Source organism: Rhinatrema bivittatum, chromosome 6, assembly GCF_901001135.1.
Source record: "Rhinatrema bivittatum chromosome 6, aRhiBiv1.1, whole genome shotgun sequence".
Classification (NCBI taxonomy): domain Eukaryota; kingdom Metazoa; phylum Chordata; class Amphibia; order Gymnophiona; family Rhinatrematidae; genus Rhinatrema; species Rhinatrema bivittatum.
In genome coordinates, this window is record NC_042620.1 from 288438921 (window position 1) to 288466298 (window position 27378).

General features: G+C 43.4%; 1 protein-coding gene across 1 annotated transcript in view; it reads right to left on the minus strand.

The window, feature by feature from the left end:
- Window positions 1-5294: 5294 nt before the first annotated feature.
- Window positions 5295-27378, minus strand: part of LOC115094361 (gamma-aminobutyric acid receptor subunit gamma-4-like) — a 643570-nt gene continuing 621486 nt past the window's right edge. Inside the window, exons 8-9 of the mRNA XM_029607335.1 lie at window positions 17431-17633; window positions 5295-6083 (exon numbers count right to left, since the gene is read on the minus strand). Of these exons, the coding sequence (XP_029463195.1) occupies window positions 5805-6083; window positions 17431-17633 (482 nt within the window). The 3' untranslated portion in view covers window positions 5295-5804. The remainder of the gene's footprint in view (window positions 6084-17430; window positions 17634-27378) is intronic.

Genomic DNA, 27378 nt, shown 5'->3' on the forward strand with positions numbered 1-27378 from the left:
TCAAAATCAGCAGCAGTGCACTGCTTCTCTTCCTGGCACAGTGAGTTAAACCACTGCAGCACAGAGAAGATTAGAAACATAACATACCTTTACTAGTGCCAAATCAAAAAGATAAGCTTTTTTAAAATTTTCTGAAATTTTCTCCTAGCCCGTCCTTCTCTTGAAAGAGCTAGATTGAAAAATACAAACTGCTTTATATATATGCTCAGACTTTACACTGGGAGGACGTCAGTCTTACTTGATCCATACAGCAGCTATAGGCTAGAGAAAAGATACTACACCATGATTTGTCCTTTTGGCTAGTCTCCTTGAAAATGTGCTATGCCTTGGCTCTGACATGCTCCAACATGGTGATGAGCTGTTTGCTATAGTTACCATTTTTTTTCTTAACAGTAAACATTCTTAGATTTCAATGGGCCATTGGAATGAATGGGAAACATAAATGAATTGGATGAAGATTATTTTTTTCATTTGAAGGACTTCTCCATTCATTCCAGGGAGCCAGGAATTAAATGAATAGGATCACATTTGTTATGTTTTCCCCATTTGTTTCAAAGAAATACACATTCCTATCCAAAACACTGTGCCAGTAGCTGCAGGAAACATACATAGATTTCTATTTCTTGCAGCCTGTGTTGGCTTTGCACACTGCAATGACTTAGAGTTAACATCCTGCTTTCTTTCCCTAAAAGAGTCAGTGTGACAGTGCAGTATGCTAATTCTTGTGTGTGTGACTCTTGCACTAAACTTGACTAGATATTTTTGTAGTATACATAGGCAGCAAGCATCATTTCACTCCCTGTTCTTATGCTGTGCCAGGTTCTGTTTGTGAGAAAAGTGACTGACTGGTCTGCTCTCAGCATGTGTCCACAGTATGGGGTGCCGACATTGTGACACCAAATTCATTACCCACTATTGATCAATTTGAATAAATTCCATCATTACACTGATATCAAGATGCAAACATGGCAATGGGAAAGGAAGAGGGAGGATTATTCTTCCTCTGTAAAATCCTGGGGCAAGCATATTTAGCAGTGGCAATGATAAAGCACAGGATGAGGACCAGGAACACACCTACCAAGCTCAGAAGGGATTTCAAAGCAGGGACAACAAGCTAAAGATGCAGAGTTAGCTAAGATGTTGAAACAGCAGTCAGGCTGTTCTGATTTTCATTGTTGGTGTTAGTATGTTGCAGAGACCGAATAAGGCAGGCAGTGGAGGATGACAACAGCAGTGTGGGAGAACTAGGATCCATGCATCAGCTAAAGCCAGCACAACATTCCATTCTGATCAGTGCATCAGATATTTCCAGAAGCTCCTGAATCAGATTAATCATAGAAACAGAGAACATGACAGCAGATAAAGACCATACAGCCCAACCAGTCTGCACATCTTCTGCTCATCTTTACTGTATTGTCCATTCTTGTACTTCAGAAATTTTCTATGGTTGTTCCAATTTTTCTTGAAATATGATATAGTACTTGCATCCACCACCTCCACAAGGAGGCTGTTCCATGTGTCTTCTAGCATTTCTGTAAAGAAATATTTCCTTATATTTCCTTATATTTCCTTATATTACTCCTGTGACCCCTCATTACAGAGCTTTTCCTTTGAAAGAGGCCCTTGCCTCATGTACATTTATTTCTTGAAGGTATTTAACATCTTCCCTTTCCCTCGTTTCCTCCAGGGTATACATGTTTAGGTAATTGGCTTCAATATTCAAACCGAAACATTTAGGTAAGTTAGCTGGATAAGACTTATCCAGCTAACTAAAAGTAGAAATTACCACTTAGCCAGCTAAGTGTTACCACTTAGCCAGCTAACTAACAGTAGAAATTACCACTTAGCCAGCTAAGACATATCTATCTAAGTTAGACCTACTCTATAGCAGATCTAACTTAGCTCATTAACTTAAATGGATACATCCAAATATCTGCACCCCAAAATGCCCATTGCCCAGCCACAAGATATCCGGCTATCTACTTTTCCAGATAAGCACTTATCCAGCTAAGTTTCGACTGCTGAACATAGCCAGATATTCAGAAGCTGCCCCATAGCCAGATAAGTCTCAGCCCTGAAAAAACAATGACACCTCATTGAGGTTAACTTAGGTTAGCCTTTGCTCTTATTTGATGATATGGTCTTGCCTGCCTTTCTTATATCTGTAGCATTGGCTTTACTGTTGACTCTGCTGCTGAGGGTGCAGTCGAACATATGACTGATATCTTTTTTCTTGAGAAGAACTGTCTCTATTACTGTGGCTTGTGAGATCTTTATGAAGTTGTTGGCTGTTCAGCGTAAGCTGCAGGCAGTGTTTGTAAAATAACAAAGTGGTCCATTTTTATGTCCATTGTTTCCTTGATTTTTCCCCCAAAATAGTTTATCCCCTGTACATGGGGCACTAACTAACTTGTGAACATCTTCATGTAGCCCTGAAGTTCTCAGCCAGGCCACTGTATTGGTGCCTATCGCCATTGAGGAAATAATCTCAAAGCTGTCATGCATTGATTTTATTAAGTGTATGCCACACTCTTCAAGGTCTTGATTTGTCAATTAGCACTCTAGGTCTTTACCCTGGGTAGCAAAAATCTGGGAGCAGCAGTCTGGATAATGATTTGTTGTTTTTGTGCTGTGCTGAATCACTAAGCCCTTTGCCTCCTGATACAGCCCCTGCTTTCCCAAGCAGTCTGCAAGGAACAGGTGGAAAGGGGTGTGCCTGGAGTAGACATAACAAAGAAGGATACTTTTTGGGAGGTTAGGAAGGGATGGGTAGAGGATCATTTGATGGGGTAAGAAGAGATGTAGGGGGATGAGATGGGGGGTGTCTATATGGACCCCTAACTCCTTCTCCCTCCTCCTCCTTCCTCAATCTCAGAAAGAATCTCCATCTCTCTCCCTCCCTCCCAGACTCCTGATCTCCCTCGCCTTTTCTCAGTCTTCCCCATCTCCCATCTTCCCCATCCCTGGTCCTCTGATTCTTTCCTCTGCACTTTCCTGGTCTTCCTCCCTCCTCTCTCCTCTTCATCCTCAACCCATGTCATCTTTCTTATTCCTCTCCCCTCATCCCTAGTCCTCTTTCTTTTATATACTTCCTTAATCTCTACTCCTTTCACCTTCTCCTGCCTCCTGCTGCCAAAGCAATACTCTGACAGCAAAGTTGGTAGCTTATATGACCAGATTTGTTGTCAGCAATGTTGGATGCACTGGGAGCCAGATGCAAGATCCATGCTCCTGGTTTCCTTATGAGGTTTTGGGGGCTGGTTGGCATGGGAGGGTAAGAGTAGACTGAGCAAAGATAAGAGGAAAGAGGAGAGAGTAGTCTAAAGGTGCAGGTCTTATATGTATTATTTTGGGGAATATTGGAGGGGGGATAAGGGGATGAGGGATTTTGAGGCCTAAAGGACCACAACATCAAATATTCATTTTGGGGGGCTTGGAAAGCTTGGTTATTTTTCACTGATGTGGGGATGGATGATCGGGCCATGAGTCCCACTCAGGTGGTTATTTTTTTGGCTGGTAAATGCTGCTTAAGTGGATATGTTTTGAACATGTTCCCAAATGATTTTATATCTCCTCAAGCCCATATCTTGACATATTAACTTATTTGGCTTACTTCAAACATCAGAGTTAGCCAAATATGTTATTCTGCTATCTCATCTCCACACTGGAACACCTCCAAAATGTCTCTATCTGGACAATTTTTAGCCAGATAAGTGCCTGCAATATTAAAATCTCAGCATTTGCCTGGATAACCTGCAAGTTATATGTAGCTAAATGTCTTTCAATATTGACCTCAATAAATTCATGTCAATAGGAATTAATGGCTGTTCTGCAAATGTGATGTACTCAGGAACGGAGTTTTATGTGTGTGTGTGTGTATATGCATAAGTATGAGATTATTATGTGTGTGTGTGTGTGTATATGCATAAGTATGAGATTTTCCAGCAACAAATAAAATGTGCATGTATGAGTTAATGCAGGGTTTCCCAACCAGTGTGCCATGGCACGCTGGAGTGTTTTCACACCTGATCAGGTGTGCTATGGAAAAGTCAGCACCGCCTGATGCTCAGATCCTGACCAGCACCTGGGCTCTGCTCTTAACACCTCCAGCATCAAACGTCACCAGCAGTGGTTCTTAAACATGTAGGAACTCCTTTCTGAGCATACATGCCTCCTCTTCCTAGCTATAGCATGAACCTTGGACTGTGGTAATCATCAATGGGCAGCAATATGCAGGGCTTGGGCCTGCTTTGTGTGGCACACCATGTACACAACACCGCCTTACCTTTCCTCTCCTGAATTTCCCCCTTCAAATCCTTCCAGCCTGTCTTAGTCACATCAAGTGCTCAGTGCCCAGTCCACCAGTCTCACTCATCCTGTGGATAATTCTAAGTAGTGGGAGCAGCAGCAGCAGAGGAGGAGCTGTGGCAGCTACATGGTCATGACTGGTTCTAGCAGCCACATATGTCAGCCAAGGTAACAGGCTGAACCAGACGCCTGTATCACACAGACCCTCCCCCTTGCCCTCCTCCACTTGTATGTAGAGAGAACTGGCCCACTGTAATAAGCTCATATATATTTCTGCCCCCTACCTTGCTTAAAAATGTGGAAGAAACTGGCGGGGCTTTCAGTGCGTCCCTAGCGCTCCTTTTTGATGATCTGCGACCACTTCATGTCTGCATTACCTGACCCATGGAGGCTGGTATGCCACACAACATTATTGATAATGTAATTGTGCCTTGGGCTTGAAAAGGTTGGGGCACATTGGATTGATGGGTGCTTAATGGGCATTTCTGTGAGCCCAGTGGCAGACTGGCAGTTGTTAAAGAGCAGCTATGGTGGCTGTTTCCCCTGACCATCTCAAATATCGTCTTTTAGATTATGATGAATATTTTCTTCTTTTACTGAATATATCTTAAATATTCCCTTTTATGACAGTTACTGCATAGAAAAATTAAGTGTTTCCCACACTTTGTGCTCCTGAAGCCGAAGAAAAAGTAGGTAAATTGAGCCCTTTATTGTTAAAATTGATGTAGCACATTTCAATTTCCTGAAGGAAGCTCTTTCATTCGACCTTCTTAAAAATGTTCTATTCCTATTACAATTCTACCTTGAACTTAACCAAAATATTTGCCCTTCTTTCATTTTAATTCTCAGTTGTTTTCCTTGTCTGTGCTTATCTTGAGTAGATGCAAAATAAACTGACAAACATCATGCAAGATAACCTAATGTGCTGAGTTTGAATTCAATTTTAATATCTCGCTGAGCAATTATGTAATTGCTCCACCCTCAGATTGAACAGATTCACTATTTTAGTATATGTTTCCATACATTAGACTAAATAAACCATGCAGTGCAGCAATAAAGTTCATTATAATAAAATTGTAAAAATCATGCAAAAATGATGCATAATAGAACTTTCATTTAGCCGCAGATTCTGCATTGGCATATGCACCAGAAAAAAAAATGCAGTGATTTTAGCCAATGCATAACCATTGTCATAAATCTTATATCAGCCCAAATATGATTTAACAAAAGACTATAAAAGGTACACACCATTACCACCTTCATTCATATAACTGTTCTTGGAAATAATTAGAGTAAACTCTTATTTGCCATACAAATATGGACACAGGCTTAATGCACTGACTTGCTTGAGATGAGCATGGGTGAAATGAAAATTCCATCAACGCTGACTACTTTGAAATACATTTTTAATGAAATAAGAAGCAAGTACCTGCTTACTTATGAACTTTTGCAATGTACAGTGTGTATTGTTTATTTCTGTACAAGGTATGGAAAAGTTAGAGATAGAGGTATGCAATCCAGTAAACTATGTTAAAAAGCAAAAAAGCAGTAGGAAAGAATACACGGGAATAGGAGTCCAGGCGGGAAATATGAATGCGAATGCGTCCTTCCCTCCATGTCCCTGTTCGGCAATCTTCAATGCAACAGAAAAAGTTTTCGCATTCCTTCCGTTCCAAGCAAGATGACTCAGGCTCTGGCTCTACCTCTTGCCAGTGCATCACATTATTGATGGTAATAGTGGTAAAGGAAGAAATCACACCAGTGTCACAGGGTGGCTGTAATGTAAGTGAGAGGGAAAGGTCAGCACAGTACAAGCTCATTGGAATGGAATTACCTGTAAATCCACCTTCCATCCATTTTATCCACTGCAAGTGGAGTTTGTCTTAATTGTGGTTATGTGTGACTAGTAACATAGTGAATGACAGAAAAGTCCAAATTGGCTCATTCAGTCTGCCCAGTTGCAATTCTTCAACCTAACACATCTCTTTCACCTGACCTGTGAACCCCTTTTCTACCTTTTGAATGAGAAATACCACTTAAAACGCCATACATTTATTTCTATGTGTGTGTTGTATTTCATTAAGATCATGTTACAGGTAGCAAACATGCAATTTTGTAGTAATAACACTATTTCTAGTCTCCATCTTCCTTATTCAGCTGCCAGATTTGAATATTGGCTACCAGGTGCATATTTACCTACTTCCAATAAAAGCACTGGGCACTCTGATAAAAATGCCTGTGTCCATTATAAGCTGCATTTCTGTACAAGGTTACCAGAGAAAAATGTATTATATTTATGTATGGTATCTCACAGAAAATCTGTTTTTGTAATATATATAGCTGTTGCCCATTATAGTCATGTCTGTTCTAAACGAAACTGGCTATAATTTCAGAGAGCTACTGTAGTAGAAGATTCATATCACTACAGCAATCCTTAACATTGTAATTTTGATTCATCGGCAAACACTGGCAACAGATTTATGCCATTTATCTTCGTGCTATCAGGCCTATTCTTCCCAGTATAGTAAGACATATAGCAATATTAAATTTGCATTTGTTATACAATAATTCAGTTAGAAATTCATTGTGGCTCACAACTACGGGTCTCATTTACCAAGGCTTTTCTCCCATTCTGGGACTGTGGGAAAAATGCTCAGTAAATGAGGCCCGAAAATCCTGCTTATATTTCAGTATAGGCCGATTATTGTGAAATCTGTAAGTTTTGCAAAGTTTTAAGTAGGACCTTATCAATCATTTTCTTTCGGTGGGTCCCGAATCAGCTTTTACTCATAAGTTGGCCCGTCTTATCTGTTGCTCAGCTGCAACTAATTGAAGTTCATCTTCAACTTTACAGAGGGTCCTACTTGTAAATTTATAGCTCAAAACAGAGCCCTATAAGCAATTCTTTCAGAGGACAATAATCAAAAGATTTATGTGGGTAAACACTTGATTACTATCCTAAATACACGGTTTCATTATTGTTATCGCTTACTGTAGGCAAAGGTGAGCAGGGTTAGATCAGGAGAGGGAAAGCACAGTTGGTTGTCTGCATTTTCAACGTGCCGCTCCTACCTTCTTTTTTACATTTTGCACCTGCTTCAGTGCAGGTGCAAATAATGCAGATATTTTGTACTTTCGGTATGTATGCTGACCCTCATTTTCAAAAGCAAGGAGTTTCACTTGAAAGTCAGCTTGCAAGTGAATAATTAAGGTAGCAGATGAAGCAGAGAAAAGGTGACCATTTTCTGAATTTCTTCCCAGTCTGTGATAGGGAGGAGGAATAGTCTAGGTTAGGTTCCATATTAGGAGCTGGCGCCGGCCATCCAGTGCTCCTACCATGTGACAGGGGCCAGCCAATGGCACGGATATCCTGTCACATGGTAAGGGCAAAGGGCCATCGGTGCCATTTTTATTAGCACAGCCGATGGCTCGAGAGCGGGAGATCGCTCCCCGTGCCCCCACTGGACCACCAGGTAATTTTAAAACATTTTTTGGGGGGGTCGGGAGGGTGGGGGAGGCTAAGGGGTCAGTTTTAAAGGGTCGGGGTGGGTTTTTTGTTTATCAGATCGGGCACAGCTGATAAACAAAAAAACAATCGGGCCGGACAATAAAAATGATAAGATTTGAATCGGAACCGGAACCGAAACGATTCTGGTTCTGATTCACATCTCTAGTGAATCACCTAAGTGCCTGCGGTTGGGCTCCTACGGGCTCCTCCCAGGGGAGTACCGGCTTCCAGGGTGAAGCTCACGTCCAGCTCCAGCCTGGTATCTGCCTCCCGACCTGTCACTCACTAGAGACTATAGTACACCTCTCTCCAGTCTCTCACAGGTCGGCCCAAGGGTCCACTAAACAGCTCACTCACAACAGCGTGCATGTTATAAAAGCAGGCGTAAATTTGTGCATGCCAGGTTGCACGCACAAATCTATGCCTGCGCATAGGTTCGAAAATCTGGCCCAAAGTAGATCCCATGCTACTGATGCTAATAATAGCAGTGGCTATTTTCTAAGTCAACTTGTAGCAGGTAATGGAATTCTCCAAGAACTTATCTAAACCATTTTTAAAACCAAGCTATGGTAACTTCACTAAGTACATCCTCTGGCAATAAATTCCAGAGTTTAATTGTGCATTGAGTGAAAATGAATTTTCTCTGATTGGTTTTAAATGTGCTACTTCATAGAGTGCCCCCTAGTCTTTTTATTATCCAAAAGAGTAAATAACCGATTCACATTTACACGTTCTAGACATCTCATGATTTTAAAGACCTCTAACATATCCCCCCCTCAATCATCTCTTCTCCAAGCTGAACAGCTCTAACTTCCTTAGCTTTTCCTCATAGGGGAGCTGTTCTATTCCCTTTATTATTTTGGTTGCCCTTCTCTTTACCTTCTCCAAATTGGCAATTCTGGAACTCAGGTCCTCTGTGAGATCGTTGGAGGGTTGCAGGAATTTACCAGCTGCCTCATGACTACCCAATCATAATTTCTCAGTGGGCATGTCACATCTATCTCTATTTCCCAAGATAGCTCATGAAGGGTGTGTCTGCTGATCCACTAACCTCTGCAGTATCATATAGGTGGAATTCCAATGAGTACCAATATCTTGAATGAGATGCTAGTGAGGCATCCTAAATTCTTTCTGCTTTTCATGGAGAAGCTGTCCCTCCTTCATGTTTCTATAGAATTGCCCTGCTATTTTCTTGCACTTGTCTATCATCTCCTCCAAGTATTTATTCTTGTAGTCCTTACCCAGTCTCAGAGCATCCTTCACTGCCAGGTGCAGAGTATGTTCAAAACATTGGTTCTCACAGGACAAGCAGGATGGTAGTCCTCATATATGGGTGACATCACAGGATGGAGCCCAATCACGGAACACTTTTGTCAAAGTTTCTAGAACTTTGACTGGCCCTACTGGGCATGCCCAGCATGGCACTAACCCTGCAGCCAGCAGGGGTCTCCCTTCAGTCTTCTTTTTTCCGTGCAGCAGAAGCCACGTGGTTAAGGAGCTCCACAGAGATTCCTGACAGGAATTTTCCTCATGGAATTACTAAAAGGTTTCATACCCCACAGGGGTCCCTCCTTCAAACTTTTGACTCCGCGGTACTCAGGTAAGATTTTACCTGTTTTCGGTTGATTCCCGTCGAGTTTGGCCCTCGCGGCCTACTGGCCATTGACTGTACCGCGGCTCGACTTTTTTCATGGCCATGGTGTCGGGGTTCCTTCGGTGCCCTGACTGCAATCGCACCGTCCATCACAGACCCTCATAAAGTCTGTGTAATGTGTCTCGGGTGTGAGCACAATGTCCTGACCTGCACCAAATGTGCCCTAATGACACCCAAAGGTCGCAAGGCCAGAATGGAGAAGATGGAACTTCTCTTCCATGCTCAAACCCCGATGCCATTTATTGCATCAACGTCGTCAGAACCGCACCATCAACTTCGCACCAGTATCGATCACTGGCCGGTGACCATCCAGCATCAATGACTTCTCGGCCTTTAACTCCCTCTACTCCCCCTCAAGACCGAGGGGATCATAGAGAACGACATCGCCATCGACATCGGAAGCCTCGGACCATTGAGGGAGCAAAATCTTCGACCTTGCCATCGTCCGAGCCGCTGTCGAAGAAACCCCGTCCAGAAAAGGCACCAACCTTTTCGGCGACCGGGTCACCAAGGCAACCCTCACCCGAAAGGGGATTGGGAGCTGCGACTCCGCCTTTAACGGTGGTCCCTCCGGCTATGCCTCTGCCTCCTCTTCTGTTCCGGAGCCGGGGCTGCTTGCTCTAGGTCTCTGAGAAGAACTGGACCGGCTGGTTCAGGAGGCCATCGACAAGGCGATGCATCGACTCCAAGTTCCTCCGGCACCAACACCGGTACCGATCATGGAACTGACCGCTGACCCGATTCCGGCAGTGTTGGCACTGCTGCTTTTGAAAATGGAAGTGCTCATCGCCGCTTTTCTACTGATGGATCCCAGGTCACTGATGGCTCCGGTGCCCTCTCCGCTTACCTTGTCATCAGGAGGGGAAACACCGTTCCGCATCTCTCCATCAGGAGTCCTACCAATGCCTCAGCCATTGATGCTGATACATCCATTGATGCTGATACATCCATAAATGCTGATACATCCGTCGGTGCCAACGATCCATTCATCAATGCCCTCGATGCCTGCACTGGTGCCTTTGATGCCTTCATCGGTGCCTCCAATTATTCCTTCAATTCCTTCGGAGCCTAGACCAGGACCTTCAGGGATTCCACTGTCCCATCCCCCTAGGGCTCCTAGAGGGGCAGATGCTGATTCCTACGATACCTGGACAGATGATTCTTCACCAGACACCGATGACTTGCCTTCACCACCTTCGCCTTCTGAAAGCAGAAAGCGTTCTCCTCCAGAGAACCTTTCCTTCATAAACTTTGTGAAGGAGATGTCTGAATTGGTTCCCTTCCAATTACAGACCAAGCACGATGACAGGCACCAAATGATGGAGTTGCAATTTCTGGATGCTCCCAAGGAAATAACCTCATCCCCATTCACCAAGTTCTTCTGGATCTCCTCAAAAAGAACTGGGAACACCCTGGCTCTGTTGCATCAGTCAACAGGAAGGCTGACACCACTTATTTGGTACAGACAGCCCCAGGTTTTCAAAAATCTCAATTGAATCACCACTCTGTCATCGTGGAATCTGCCCAAAAGAGAGCAAAGAGATCAAAACCTCATACTTCCTTTCCCCCAGGCAAGGAGCAAAAATTTCTAGATGCCATTGGTCGCTGGGTCTTCCAGGGCTCAATGCTCATCTTTCGGATTGCCTCTTACCAGCTGTATATGACCCAGTACAACAGGGTCTTATTCAAGCAGATACAGGACTTTGCAGAGTCCCTGCCACAGCAATTCCTGGAACAGCTGCAAACCCTAGTAAACAAAGGTTTTGAGGTGGGCAAGCATGAGATAAGATCATCTTATGATATCTTTGACACTGCTACCAGGGTATCTGCAGCTGCTATCTCGGCGAGAAGATGGGCCTGGCTCAAGTCTTCGGACCTTCGCCCTGAAGTGCAGAATAGATTGTCCAACCTGCCCTGTATGGGAGACAATCTGTTCAGTAACAGATTCAACGAACGGTGGTGGAACTCAAGGACCATCATGAGACCCTGAGACAGCTCTCTCTGATGCCTTCTGATTATGCCTCCAAGCAGCCATTCAGGAAGGATACTAAAAAGTCATTCTTCCGTCCAAAGAAGTCCTATCCACCACCGTCTAGGACTCGTTCCATGAGACCTTTCCATAAGGCCCAATCTCGTCAGACATGAAAACAAAAGCCACAAGAAGCTCCTCAGCCGGGCCCTGCTTCTGGTTTTTGACTCCTGCATAGAGAGCAGCAGCCAGCTTCCACTGCCTCAGATACCAGTGGGAGGTCGATTGTGCCATTTCCACAACAAGTGGCACACAATCACCTCAGACCAGTGGGTCCTCGCCATAATCTCTTAGGGTTATCACCTGAACTTTCTCTCCATCCCACCGGACTCCCCACCTCGGCTGACGTGGGGAACATCTGACCACTCACCACTTCTGGAACAGAAGGTCTCCCTCCTCCTCCAGTCCAGAGCAATAGAACCAGTACCCTATTCCCAACAAGGCCTCGGATTCTATTCCTGGTACTTTCTAATCCCCCAAAAATCAGGCTGCGTTCGTCCAATTTTGGACCTACATACCCTCAACAAGTACCTCCAACGAGAAAAGTTCAAGATGGCAACCTTGGTTCCCTGCTTTCTCTTCTGCAAAAAGGAGACTGGTTATGCTCTCTAGACCTCCAGGACGCATACACTCATATTGCAATAACTCCATCTCATTGCAAATTCCTGAGATTTCTGATAGGCCCCAAGCACTATCAGTACTGAGTGCTTCCATTCGACCTCTCATCTGCACCACGAGTCTTCACGAAATGTCTCATAGTAGTTGCAGCCTTCCTCAGGACTCAAGGTGTTCATGTCTACCCCTATCTAGACGATTGGTTGATCAGGGCTCACACTCAGCAAACTGCTCTGTTGTCCCTGCATCTTACCTTACACACCCTGATTTCACTAGGATTTCTTGTCAACTACAACAAATCCTACTTAGTCCCATCTCAAACCTTATTCATAGGAGCAACTTGAACACCTTGCAGGCAAAAGCTTTTCTACCTCGACAACAAGCTCTCACTGTCGTCTCTCTTGCACACCAGCTGCAGTCTCAGCGCTACACAACTGCACGCCACTTCTCATCCTACTGGGATACATGGCGTCCTCAGTTCAGGTCACCCCAATGGCCCGCCTAAGGTCACAATGGACTCAATGCATTCAGCCCCTGTCGACCATTGTCCACATCACCGACTCACTCCATCAGTCTCTTGCCTGGTGGAAAAAGCAGATCAATCTCCTCCAAGGCTTGCCCTGTCAACCTCCAGACCCTCAAATAATTCTCACCACCGATGCTTCCAATCTCGGCTGGGGAGCCCATGTGGCCAATCTGCAGACACAAGGAAATTGGTCTCCAGAGGAAGCCAAACACCAAATCAATTTCCTGGAGCTGCGAGCAATCAGATATACTCTCAGGGTATTTCAGGATCGCCTGTCCAATCTGGTCATCCTGATTCAGACGGACAACCAGGTGACCATGTGGTACGTCAACAGAAAGGGAGGGACGTGCTCCTATCTTCTGTGTCAGGAAGCTGCGCAGATATGGGCGGAGGGCCTCTCCCACTCAATGTACCTCAGGGCCACCTACTTGTCGGGAGTGGACAATGTGTTGGCAGACAAGCTAAGTCGCACCTTTCAACCGAATGAGTGATCCCTCAACCCATAGTGGCAGACTCGATCTTCCAACAATGGGGTTACCCTCATATAGATCTCTTTGCAACATATCAAAACCACAAAGTACAGAACATTTGCTCTCTCACTCGCAGCCAACACTCACAACCAAGAGATGCGTTCTCCCTATCATGGGCGACAGGTCTCTTATATGCCTTCCCTCCACTTCCACTTCTCTCAAAGACTCTTGTGAAGTTACATCAGGACAAGGGAACCATGATCCTGTTAGCACCTCACTGGCCTCACCAAGTGTGGTTTTCAATACTTTAGGATCTCTCCATTTGCAGGTACATTCCCTTAGGAAAGGACCCACTTCTGATTACGCAAAATGATGGGTGCCTGCGCCACCCCAATCGGCAAGCCTTGCCCCTGACGGCATGGATGTTGAAAGGTTAATCCTTCAGCCACTTAACCTTTCTGAATCAGTTTCCCGTGTCCTGATTGCTTCACGGAAGCCTTCCACGAGAAAATCTTATTCTTACAAATGTAACAGGTTTCAGTAATGGTGCTCTTCTCAATCCCTTGACCTCTTTATCTGTCCAATCACGAAGTTTCTGGACTATCTCTGGCACTTGTCGGATTCAGGTCTAAAAACTTCCTCCATCAGAATGCATGTTAGTGCGGTGACCGCCTTCCATAAAGGTGTTGGGGATGTTCCTATATCAGTACAATCCCTTGTAACACATTTTCTGATGGGCTTGCTTCACCTCAAGCCTCCACTGTGTCCTCCGGCCCCTTCTTGGGACCTCAACCTGGTTTTAGGAAGGCTCATGAAACACCATTCGAGCCTCTCCACTCCTGTGAACTTCGCTATCTCACATGGAAAGTGATTTTTCTTTTGGCAATCACTTCAGATCGCAGAGTTAGTGAGTTACAGGCCTTAGTTACCTATCCGCCTTACACTAAACTTCTGCAAGACCGGGCAGTACTCCGCACTCATCCTAAGTTTTTGCCTAAGGTAGTGTAAGAGTTTCATCTCAATTAATCCATTATACTACCTACCTTTTTTCCCAGGTCCCATTCCAATCCAGGAGAGCAGGCTCTGCATACCCTTGACTGTAAACAGGCTCTAGTGTTCTGCCTAGACCGTACAGCTGCCTACAGGAAAAGCACTCGTTTGTCTCTTTCCATTCCACCAAATTGGAGCAGTCTATGGGTAAGCAGACTCTCTCCTCCTGGTTAGCAGACTGCATATCCTTTTGCTATCAGCAAGCAGGCATTCCACTTCAAGACCGTGTTAAAGCACACTCTGTGAGGGCCATGGCGACTTCAGTAGCACACCTATGATCGGTGCCGCTTCCTGATATTTGCAGGGCTGCCACCTGGAGTTCTTTCCATACCTTTACAGCCCACTATTGCTTGGACAAGGCCAGAAGACAAGATTTCATCTTTGGCTAATCTGTCCTGCGTAACCTATTCACAACTTGACATACCAACACCCTTCCACCTGCCCGTTAGGGTTCAGGATGCCCTCAGCCAAATTCCACCCCAGTTGTTGTGCCTGTTGCACGTCTTGGGTACATTTGGTGCATACTCGGACATCCTCAGCTCGGTACTCACCCATATGTGAGGACTACCATCCTGCTTGTCCTGTGAGAAAGCAAATGTTGCTTACCTGTAGCAGGTGTTCTCACAGGACAGCAGGATGTTAGTCCTCACGAAACCCGCCCGCTGCCCCATGGTGTTGGGTTCGTTACGTTTCTTATTTTATTTTTCGGCACTTCCTGTAGCTTTTTAAACAAGACTGAAGGGGGACCCCTGCTGGCTGCAGGGTTAGTGCCATGCTGGGCATGCCCAGTAGAGGCCAGTCAAAGTTCTAGAAACTTTGACAAAAGTGTTCCGTGATTGGGCTCCATCCTGTGATGTCACCCATATGTGAGGACTAACATCCTGCTGTCCTGTGAGAACACCTGTTACAGGTAAGCAACATTTGCTATACCCTGGAAGGCCCCATATAATCGTGTCAATTTGCCCAGTGCACAACGACTAAATATAACTTCTAACAAACACGGTGTATCAAAGATTTATAGTCTTTAGTAGCAATGTAAATATTCTTATGCTTCTAGTAAACTTTTTATCACAAGTTTCATGATACTTTAGGACCTTCATACACACCTGCGGTTTGGCAAGTAAACAACTTGTGCTTCCACTGCTACGGGTCTTTTTTAATCATCGGTCTGTGAAATTCCCTTCATTTTTGTTTTTTCAATTTTTGTTTTGATTTATGACTATTTTTGTAAAAATTATGAAATTAAGTACTTCCCTTCACTTGCACAACTGCTCTACAGCGTCCAGAGTCCAAAAGTCCGCCGTGTCCATGTTTCATGACCCGCTGCCTCAGGGACTTCTTGATATGACATTAAGCACACTGTTGTGATAAATCTCCAGGTATTCCTTAACGGAAAGTCTTCCGACATTCATCAATTTCTTTCGCCGAAAGAACAAAATGGTGGCGAGGTCTGTAATAAAGATGAGTTGGACCTCTATTAAAAAGTAAAACTGATGAATGTCGGAAGACTTTCCGTTAAGAAGTACCTGGAGATTTATCACAAGAGTGTGCTGAAAGTCATATCAAGAAGTCCCTGAGGCAGCGGCTCGCGAAATGTGGACACGTTGGACTTTTGGACTCTGGACTCCGAAGCGCGGTTGCGCAAGTGAAGGGAAGTACTTTATTTTTGTAAAAATTATGAAATTGTCATAAAATCAAAAGAAAAAGTGAAGAAACAAAAATGAAAGGAATTTCACGGACCGATGATTAAAAAAGACCTGTAGCGGTGAAAGCACAAGTTGTATACTTGCCAAACTGCGGGGGTGTATGAAGGTCCTAAATTATCATGAAACTTATGATAAAAAGTTTACTAGAAGCATAAGAATATTTACATTGCTACTAAAGACTAGGGATGTGAATTGTTTTTGACGATTTAAAAAAATTGTCCGTTCTTGGAGGAGAAGTCCATTACCTGCTATTAAGTTCACTTAGAGACTAGCCACTGCCATTAGCAATGGTTACATGGAGTAGACTTAGTTTTTGAGTACTTGCCAGGTTCTTATGGCCTGGATTGGCCACTGTTGGAAACAGGATGCTGGGCTTGATGGACCCTTGGTCTGACCCAGTATGGCATTTTCTTATGTTCTTATGTTCTTATATTTTTTAAATCGTCAAAAATCAGTTCAGTGCACGATACAATAATTTTCATGATTTATCGTGAAAAATCGTTACTCCCATTAGTGTCCACTAACGGGAGTTATTTGGGGGGAGGGCGGGCAAACCGGCACACAAAAACAACCCCTAAACCCACCACGACCCTATAAAACTAATCCCTTACCTTCCCCCCCCCCAAAAAAAACTTTTTACGAGTAATTGGTGGTCCAGTGGGGGCGCGGGGACCGATCTCCCGCTCTCGGGCCATCGGCGCCATTTTGGCTGCCACTCAAAAATGGTGCCGATGGCCCTATTAAAAAAAAACCACCCGACCGTTTAAAGATGACCCCTTAGCTTCTCCCACCCTCCCGATCCCCCCAAAACATTTTTTAATTACCTGGTGCTCTAGTGGTGGTCACGGGAGCAATCTCCCGTTCTCGGGCCGTCGGCTGCCCATCATAAAGATGGCGCCGATGGCCCTTTGCCCTTACTATGTGACAGGGTATCTGTGCCATTGGCCGGCCCCTGTCACATGGTAGGAGCACTGGCTGGCCGGCGCCATCTTTATGATTTTGAACACTTTTGTCTGTTGCTCTACCTCCAACCAGGTTTGTGAGTGTTACTTATACATTCTAGCACAATCATAAAAAAAAGTTTATATCATTTGTTATAATAAAACATAGAATATAAGAAATAAAATATATTAGAATAAAACCTACAGAAGTCTTAGGAATATGATTAAAAAAGGAAGCACTACATACAAGGAACAAATGCGTTGATAATCTTTTTGTAACATATTGTGGCTAATAATACTGTTTTAAAGTTTTCTTGTGTGAAATAGAAGGCAGCAGTAATAACATTTTGAAGGAAAAAAAAGACATTATAATTCAACAAGGACTAAGACAAGTATATTATATCATAAATTGTGGTAAATTGTAAGCAAAGCCAGATATCAAGTGAAGTTTGTGGCATAGTATTAGAAAAAACAGAGCAAACATATACTGTAGTTCTGAATATATTTTTATCAAGGGTCAATTATAATACTACAAATTGAAACTATTCTTGTCTCAGAAGGAATTCTAGTAAGTCAATAGGCCAGCAATTTGCTAGATTTAATGCCAAAATGCATGGACATACCTGTTTGGGTTTCTTGCCATCCTGAGTTGGAGGCTTCTTGTTCCCCACAAGATAGTTGAGTGTGGCATATTCCATCAGAGCAGCAAAGACAAAGATAAAACAGACCGATACAAAGAGGTCCATGGCAGTTATGTAAGAGACTCTGGGTAAGTGTTTCCTGGAAATGGTGCTCAGAGTAGTCATCGTCAGCACTGTAGTGATGCCTATGGGGCAGAAAATTCATACAATGAAAACTAAAAAACTAGGAAACAACAAGTTCAATTATTGTTCAGTTTGGAGCAACCAAACTAAATTTGCGTTGTCCCCCAACAAATTTAATTCCAGTTTCATCCAATTAAAGATTGTGGTGGAAAGTAGCAATCCTTTTTTTTTTTTTTTTTTGTACTCCAAGATAGAAAGACAGAGCAGAGTCATGAAATGGTGGAAAATATAATCATAAATCCATTTGGCTTCAAATTGGGAAATGTAGAAATAAGTATTGTCAAGGGCCATAGTGGCTCCCATAGCAATGCCTTCAATTTGCTTATAGAAAGACCATTAAAAACTGAAAAAAGTTTCTGTGAGTATAAGACTGGCTAAATGTAGCAGAAAATGAGTGGGAATATGAGGATTAGGAGATCTCTGATCAAGGAAGATTTTGATCTCAGCAGCTTGAGGGCTCCTCGCTCAAGCTATGGCACTCACCCCCGATGCTGCACCCCCCAGAGCTGCTCTGATGATGCATCAGCAGGCTGCACCATGCTACATCCACGTGCCACTCAGCACACACAATAGGATTCCACCAACTCTGCTCTCTGGCTGCCTTAGAGCATGCATGCGCTGACTGCCAGAATTTAAAGGGCCAACAACAGGAATCCAAGTTGGGCGCCTTGTGATGGCATCACCCCTTCTGCACTTTAAAAGGCTGCACAAGCTGCCTCTCAAATGCCTAGGCAATAGGTGACTACCTCGAGGTAGAGCTATTTGCCTCAGTGTGCTCCAGCGTTCCTGATTCTTGTTCCTGAGTCCCTGCGTTCCTGGTCTGTATTTCTGAGTTCATGTCTGCTCCCTGGTTTGTCTTCGCTTCAACATGGTCAGTCTTCAGTTCTTGTCTCCTGTCCTTGTCTCCTTCTTCTTGGTCAATCTTCAGTCCTGTTCCTCAGCCTTCCACTTTCTGTGTACCTGGTCTCCTGCCTGCCTCTCCTGACCAGCTCTGTTCAGTTGGGTTTCTGGTTTGGCTTTGGCTTGCCTCTTGACATTGATTAAACTCCACCTGCCACTGTTCACTGCCTGGACCTTGATCTTTATTGAACTCTCCCTGCCATAAGAACATAAGAAATTGCCATGCTGGGTCAGACCAAGGGTCCATCAAGCCCAGCATCCTGTTTCCAACAGAGGCCAAACCAGGCCACAAGAACCTGGCAATTTTACAAACACTAAGAAGATCCCATGCTACTGATGCAATTAATAGCAGTGGCTATTCCCTAAGTAAACTTGATTAATAGCTGTTAATGGACTTCTCCTCCAAGAACTTATCCAAACCTTTTTTGAACCCAGCTACACTAACTGCACTAACCACATCCTCTGGCAACAAATTCCAGAGCTTTATTGTGCATAGAGTGAAAAAGAATTTTCTCCAATTAGTCTTAAATGTGCTACTTGCTAACTTCATGGAATGCCCCCTAGTCCTTCTATTATTCGAAGTGAAAATAACCGAGTCACATCTACTCGTTCAAGACCTCTCATGATCTTAAAGACCTCTCTCATATCCCCCCTCAGCCGTCTCTTCTCCAAGCTGAACAGCCCTAACCTCTTCAGCCTTTTCTCATAGGGGAGCTGTTCCATCCCCTTTATCATTTTGGTTGCCCTTCTCTGTACCTTCTCCATCACAACTATATCTTATTTGAGATGTGGCAACCAGACTTGTTCACAGTATTCAAGGTGTGATCTCACCATGGAGCGATATAGAGGCATTATGACATTTTCCATTTTATTAACCATTCCCTTCCTAATAATTCCTAACATTCTATTTGCTTTTTTGACTGCTGCAGTACACTGAGCCGACAATTTTAAAGTATTATCCATTATGATGCCTAGATCTTTTTCCTGTGTGGTAGCTCCTAATATGGAACCTAACATCGTGTAACTAGAGCAAGGGTTATTTTTCCCTATATGCAACACCTTGCACTTGTCCACATTAAATTTCATCTGCCATTTGGATGCCCAATCTTCCAGTCTTGTAAGGTCCTCCTGTAATGTATCACAGTCTGCTTGTGATTTAACTACTCTGAATAATTTTGTATCATCTGCAAATTTGATAACCTCACTCGTCGTATTCCTTTCCAAATCATTTATATATATATTGAAAAGCACCGGTCCAAGTACAGATCCCTGAGGCACTCCACTGTTTACCCTTTTCCACTGAGAAAATTGACCATTTAATCCTACTCTCTGTTTCCTGACTTTTAACCAGTTTGTAATCCATGAAAGGACATCGCCTCCTATCTCATGACTTTTTAGTTTTTGTAGAAGTCTCTCATGAGGGACTTTGTCAAACGCCTTCTGAAAATCCAAATACACTACATCTACCGGTTCACCTTTATCCACAAGTTTAACAACCCCTTCAAAAAAATGAAGCAGATTTGTTAGGCAAGACTTCCCTTGGGTAAATCCATGTTGACTGTGTTCCATTAAATCATGTCTTTCTATGTGCTCTACTATTTTGATTTGAGAATAGTTTCCACTATTTTTCCCGGCACTGAAGTTGGGCTCACTGGTCTACAGTTACCCGGATCGCCCTTGGAGCCTTTTTTAAATATTGGGGTTACGTTGGCCACCCTCCAGTCTTTAGGTACAATGGATGATTTTAATGATAGGTTACAAATTTTAACTAATAGATCAGAAATTTCATTTTTGAGTTCCTTCAGTACCCTAGGATGCATACTATCCGGTCCAGGTGATTTGCTACTTTTTAGTTTGTCAGTCTGGCCTACTATATATTCAAGGTTCACAGTGATTTCGTTCAGTTCGTCTGATTCATCACCCCTGAAAACCATCTCTGGAACTGGTATCTCCCCATCATCCTCATTAGTAAACACGGAAGCAAAGAATTCATTTAGTCTTTCTGCAATGGCCTTATCTTCCCTAAGAGTGCCTTTAACCCCTCAGTCATCTAAAGGTCCAACCGACTCCCTCACAGATTTCTTGCTTTGGATATATTTTAAAAAGTTTTTATTATGAGTTTTTGCCTCTATGGCCAACTTCATTTCAAATTCTCTCTTCGCCTGTCTTATCAATGTTTTACACTTAACTTGACACTGCTTATGTTTTATCCTATTTTCTTCAGATGGATCCTTCTTCCAATTTTTGAAGGATTTTTTTTGGCTAAAATAACCTCTTTCACCTTACCTTTTAACTATGATGGTAATCGTTTTGCCTTCCTTCCACCTTTCTTATTGTGTGGAATACACTCTAGCTCTCCCATCTTACTTCTTAGACTTCTAGCATTGGCATACAAACATTTCAAAGTGTGTTTTGTTTGTTTTAACAACCTGCTTTTCAGTTGTTTGGGATAATTCAGAAATCATTAGCTTTGGTGATTTTTTTACATATAGGCATATGGACTATGTTTGCTTTTAATGGAATATCTCTGTTGGGATGCCCTAACTCTCCTGTTTCATTAGTATCCTTCAAGGATAGATTTCTCTGAACCATGCACTGCTGAGTGACTGTTGGCTTTCTGTGAGTATAAGACTGGCTAAACGTAGCAGAAAATGAGTGGGAATATGACTAGACGTAGACTCTGCTGAATGCCACTAGACTAGACGTAGACTCTGCTGAATGCCACGTGCCCTCACCGCTGCCTGTCTCTGGCTTTGCCTATCTTCAGCCTGCCCTAGGCGGTGACCTGTGACTCAACAACTATGATGGATCTTCACCTTCACTACAGAGGCCCGCACCTAAGTCCTGCTCACACTGGCACCCAAGGGCTCAACCTAAGGAGCATGAGGGCTGGTATAGGTGAAGCTCCAGTTGGGCCTTCACCACAGCCAGCTCCGCCAACCAACGGTGGGGATCTAGATGGCTCCTCCTTGCAGATTGCATTAACTCCACCTAGGTTCAAGGATCCACGTCCACAACAGAAGGATTCCACTATTGATAAGGCATAGTCTTGAGGGATTTTAGTGTACAGAGAGTTGATATCTAGGGTGATTAAATAGAATCCATGAGTAAGAAACTGTAACTCCTGGAGAATAGTGATATAATGACATGAATCATAGACATAAGAAGGAATGAGGGGAACAAAACACTGAATTAATTTGTCAATAAGCTTGGAATGTGGTTCCAATAGTGAGCCAATTTCTGAGATAATAGGGCATTCCAAAGGATTCTATAATGATTTGTGAATTTTAGGCAATATGTAACAACTTTCCTCTGTCATCTTGTGGGTCAGCTTAGACTTCAGCTTTGCAACAGTCTTCTAGTTTTTCCTCTCAATTATTGGCATTTAAACCTATTTCTACAGTTGAGGTTAATTTCCTTTTAAAATCAATTTATTTAACTACTTCTAAGTTAGATCGTTTACCTTCTAAACTAATATCAAATCCTGTTCAGGTTTTCCTGTCACATTAATGATTATTATAAATTCATCACTAACTACAGGTATTTTTCCTCATCAGTTAAAAAAGGGTATGGTAAATCCATTGCTAAAAAAAGAAAGATTGAATCCTCTAATTATAGACCAGTTTCTAGCTTGCCTATTTTGTAAAAAATAATTGAGAAGGTGGTATTTAATGAGTTAAGTGATTTTGTCTGCAAGACCAGTGTCCTTGATCGCTATCAGTCAGGTTTTCATAGGGCACATAGCACTGAAACTGATCTTTTTTCTTTGGTTAATGATATTAGAGTTAGCTTATAAACATCAAAAAGTGTTCTGACAGTACTTTTAGATATGAGTGCAGCATTTGAAACTGTGAACTGTCAGCTATTAGCCACAAGATTGTGTGAGACTGGCCTTGCAGACAAAGCCTTGACTTGGTTTTTCTCGTTTCTTTCAGAGCGCTCTTTCCAAGTTGAGTGGGATGTTAGAATTTCTAAATTGATTAAACTTCTATTTGGAGTCCCACAGGGCTCCATATTATCGCCCTTATTGCTCAATATTTTTCTCTCTCCTTTGGCTGCTATGATCCAAGATATGGATTTTTCATCGTTCATTTTATGTGGACAACTTACAGATAACAGCTTTTTTTTTTTTTTTTCAATTGGAAGAATTCCATAGATTTACCTACTTTCAATATCTTCTTGAATAGGGTAGCCAATTGGCTTACAAATCACAGACCACAAGAAAATCCTTCAAAATCTGAAGCAGTGTGGTTTAGTACTAAGTCTGCTATCCCAGTTGCTATGATGTTAGGAACACCTATTCCTATAAAAGATATAGTAATTTATTTAGGGGTATTCAATTGGACTCTACTCTTACTATATCTAGTTTTATTTCAGTTACTGTTCAGAAATCTTTTTTCATTGAGATGTATAAGGAAACTTTGTCCTATGCTGTATGCAAAGGATTTAAAATCTGCAGTTCATGCTTTTGTAATTTCAAAAATAGACTATTGTAATTCTCTTCTCCTTGGTGTTTCTAATATTCAGTTGAAGCCCCATCAAATTGGTGAAAAATACAGCAGCTAGGTTGATTTTAGGTCTTTGTAAATATAATCATATATTCCTAGCCTTAAAATTGTTACACTGCTTACCAGTTTTTATAGGATTCAATTCAAAGTGTTAATAATTGCTTCCCATAGTTTTTCATCCAGTTTATCATCTTATTTATCTAAATTGTTAATTCCATATATTCTGTTACATATGTTACATTCATCTCAAGATGGTCTGCTTCATATTCCCCCACTATCTGTTATTTGGCTAGAATCCACCAGAGAATCACCATTTGCCCTTCAAGCTCCCTCACTTTACAATGCTCTACCTTCCGATATTTGCTCCACATCTGATTACTTACAGATCGATACTCTAAGGCCGCGGTAGAAACAGTGCGGCAGTGTCAGGCGCACCCTCGTTCCCCGCACGCACAGTTCTCTTCACCTACCGCTCGATACTCTCTTCTAATTGCATGCAAATGCATGCCGCAGCTGCGAATCCTTAGGCAAGCGTTAGGCCCGCGCAACCCATTTTACTGTATAGAGCGCCTATACAGTAACCTGGGTTCGCGGGCCTAACGCTTCATGGCCACGCTGGTATCTGTCATTTCAAATGTCATTTCAAATGACATTTGAAATGACAGGTACCAGGAAGTGGACAGTTATGTTCCCCGATGATCAGCAAACTTTCCCCCAGCCCCCGCTTACCTGCCCTGGCCCCGTCCAGTCTCCGGTGCAGCCCCAGTCCTGTCCCCTCCTCCCGAAGCAAAAAAAAAACCCCGAAAAAGTAGCAAGGCTCGGGCCTGCTACAGTAGTCCCTTCTTCCTTCTCCTCTCCTCCCAATTTCGGTGCTCAAGGCGGCCGGGTGGGCGTGCATTCATCCAGGCAGAGGGAGCCGGCGGCGAAAGCGGCCTCCGGCTCCCTCTGCCTGGATGAATGCACGGCCCCCGCCAGCAGTGAATGAATGCCCATACATTTTCGGTGCTCAAGGCGGCCGGGTGGGCGTGCATTCATCTAGGCAGAGGGAGCTGGCGGCGAAAGCGGCCTCCGGCTCCCTCTGCCTGGATGAATGCACAGCCCCCGCCGGCAGTGAATGAATGCCCGTGCGATTTCGGCGCTCAAGGCGTGACGTCACGACGCTTGACGTCACGGCATGTGACTGCCTTGAGCGCCGAAATCGCACGGGCATTCATTCACTGCCGGCGGGGGCCGTGCATTCATCCAGGCAGAGGGAGCCGGCGGCGAAAGCGGCCTCCAGCTCCCTCTGCCTGGATGAATGCACGCCCACCCGGCCGCCTTGAGCGCCGAAATCGGGAGGAGAGGAGAAGGGAGAAGGGACTACCGTAGCAGGCCTGAGCCTTGCTACTTTTTCGGTTTTTTTTTGCTTCGGGAGGAGGGGACAGGACTGCGGCTGCACAGGAGACCGGACGGGGCCTTGAGCGCCGAAATCGCACGGGCATTCATTCACTGCCGGCGGGGGCCGTGCATTCATCCAGGCAGAGGGAGCCGGAGGCCGCTTTCGCTGCCGGCTCCCTCTGCCTGGATGAATGCACGCCCACCCGGCCGCCTTGAGCACCGAAATCGGGAGGAGAGGAGAAGGGAGAAGGGACTACCATAGCAGGCCCGAGCCTTGCTACTTTTTCGGTTATTTTTTTTTTTTGGCTTCAGGAGGAGGGGACAGGACTGGGGCTGCACCGGAGACCGGGCGGGGCCTTGAGCGCCGAAATCGCACGGGCATTCATTCACTGCCGGCGGGGGCCGTGCATTCATCCAGGCAGAGGGAGCCGGAGGCCGCTTTCGCCGCCGGCTCCCTCTGCCTGGCTGAATGCACGCCCACCCGGCCACGGCCTGGATAGAACACGCGCCCATCCGGCACGCCGGCTCCCACCGCCGCCTGGATCCAACGCGCGCCCACCCGCTCGCCGGCTCCTGCCGCTGCTGCCGCCTGGATGAACGGGCGCCCATCCGCCCGCCGGCTCCCGCCGCCGCCTCGATGACCGCATGCCTGGGGGATTCGGAAAGTGACAGGTATTTATACATATATATAAACAACTTACGCTGCAATGTTTTTTACACTTTACGGTTTTACCCCCATTTTTTACACTTTATTCCCGTTTTAATTTTCGAACACCACACTAACACCACACTAACACCAAGTAGAGGGTAGGCGGTAAACTAACAGGTTAAGGACGCGGCAAAATAGCGGGTTACAAAGGAGATAATCTGAGCACGCGTCACAGTATCGGAGGGGAATAGCTAATTCCTTCATTATACAGCTAATTCGTTCATTTACATATCATATACATGCTGCGTGCGGAAAGGGTTATGCGTCTGTTTTAAGAAGCGCTAAGGACGCGTGAAACTGGAGACTGTATCGCTGGATCGCCTTAAGCGTCCAAATTGTGCGCACCCAGCACGTTACAGACGGGAAATCTTCAACCGCACGTTACAGTATCGACCTGTTAAAGATTAAAAACACTGTGTAGTCCTGGTTCTTTAATAAGGCATTTGATATTTGATTTTTCAATCTATTTTGATGTATTGACTTTAGATAGAATGATAACACCATAAAATAAGGATCTTGCAGGGTCATTTATCATTTCACGATAGGGCCCTAACGCACGCTAGTATGCAAATGAGAGGAGTTAATGGTAATGAGCAGCTCCTAATATCAAATGCAATAGACTAACGTGGATTTTAATGCCTGAAATAACTACACTTTTTTTTCTGTGCTTTGGGTCTGCATTAGTGGGCAAAATCTTTTATTACATATGCGAGAGAGAGAGAGACTCTGTAGAGAACAATATGTCATTCTACTATTTATACCACAGTAAGAGGGGGCACTTTTAACTCAGTGTCGGATTTGGGGGATTGGGGTGCAGTTTTATATACAGTAGGAAGTATGAACAGTAAAGCTAACATCACTGAATATTTTCTGCTATTTGAATTGATGAAAGGTACAAAAGGAGTTGATTTGTACAATGCACCGAGTTAAAAGTGCCCCCTCTTATAGTGGTATAAATAATAGAGTGACATATTGTCCTCTACAGAGTTTCTCTCAACTCCCAATGACATTTGTGTGATAAAACCTTTTCGCTGTAACACCCCCACAGTGGACTAATCAGAGCGTGAAGTGAAACATAGCGCAGGTTCAATAATTTCCACAAGATGCGATAAAGTTACCTATGCGATGCGGGAGCAAGGTAATTTCCCTAATTACACTCCTTTTTTTATTGTGGGTGCTATTTCTGCTTTAATTATAGCATTTTGATAATTGGACTGTGATTTGCATTTTTATTTTGAGTTTTTTAAAATAATGTTTTAATTTTTGATGAGTTTTTGTATTGTTTTTACTTTTATTGGAAACTATGATTGTTTTTATTGCACTGCCACTTGGGTAACATGCTTTATCAATCGTAATATTAAGTTTTAATAAATGAAATGAAATGTAAATGACCGATGTAATAGGAAATTTCTCAAGGAGTAAATCAGTTTCACAGGGATGACATAATAATGTTCTAATATTTACATTTACATTTATTGAAATTTGTTAATCACCTAACACTAAAATCAGCCTAGGTAATGTACAGTAAAATGTGCATAACATTTGAAAATATAGCAAATAAAATACAATAAAATGAAACAATATACAATAAAATACAAAGATACAACTGTATAAAATTACATATAGGCTAATCTAAATAAAAAGGTCTTTAAAGGTCCTCTGAATATTTTAACTGAGTCACATAGCCGAAGTTCCATTGGGAAGGAATTCTAGAGGACTGGACCAGCAACAGAGAAAGAGCATTCCCGAGTAATGTGAAATCATGCCAATTTAGGTGATGGAATGTCTAAAAGGCCCCTCTGAGATTACTGTAAGTTTCGAGATGGTTGATAAATCTTCAAAATAGCATTGGACCAAGGACAGCATTTATCATTAATCAATTTAAAGACTGTCATGCAAATTTTGTATTTAATCCTTTCACCAGTAGAGAGCCAGTATAAATGCACCAAAACTGGAATAATGTGATCGTAATGTTTTAAACCTGCAATTAAACAAGCAGATGAGTTTAAAAGCAGCTGTAACGGTTGGAGTGTTGAGCAAGGAAGGCCAACATAAAGACTATTACAATAGTCTATAGTTGGAAAGATAGAAGCTTGTAATACAGTACACAATTATGTAACATACAGAAGGATTTTAGGCCAGTAAGAACACCTGGTCTGAAAAAAAAATGTATGTAATTACATAAGAACATAAGAAATTGCCATGCTGGGTCAGACCAAGGGTCCATCAAGCCCAGCATCCTGTTTCCAACAG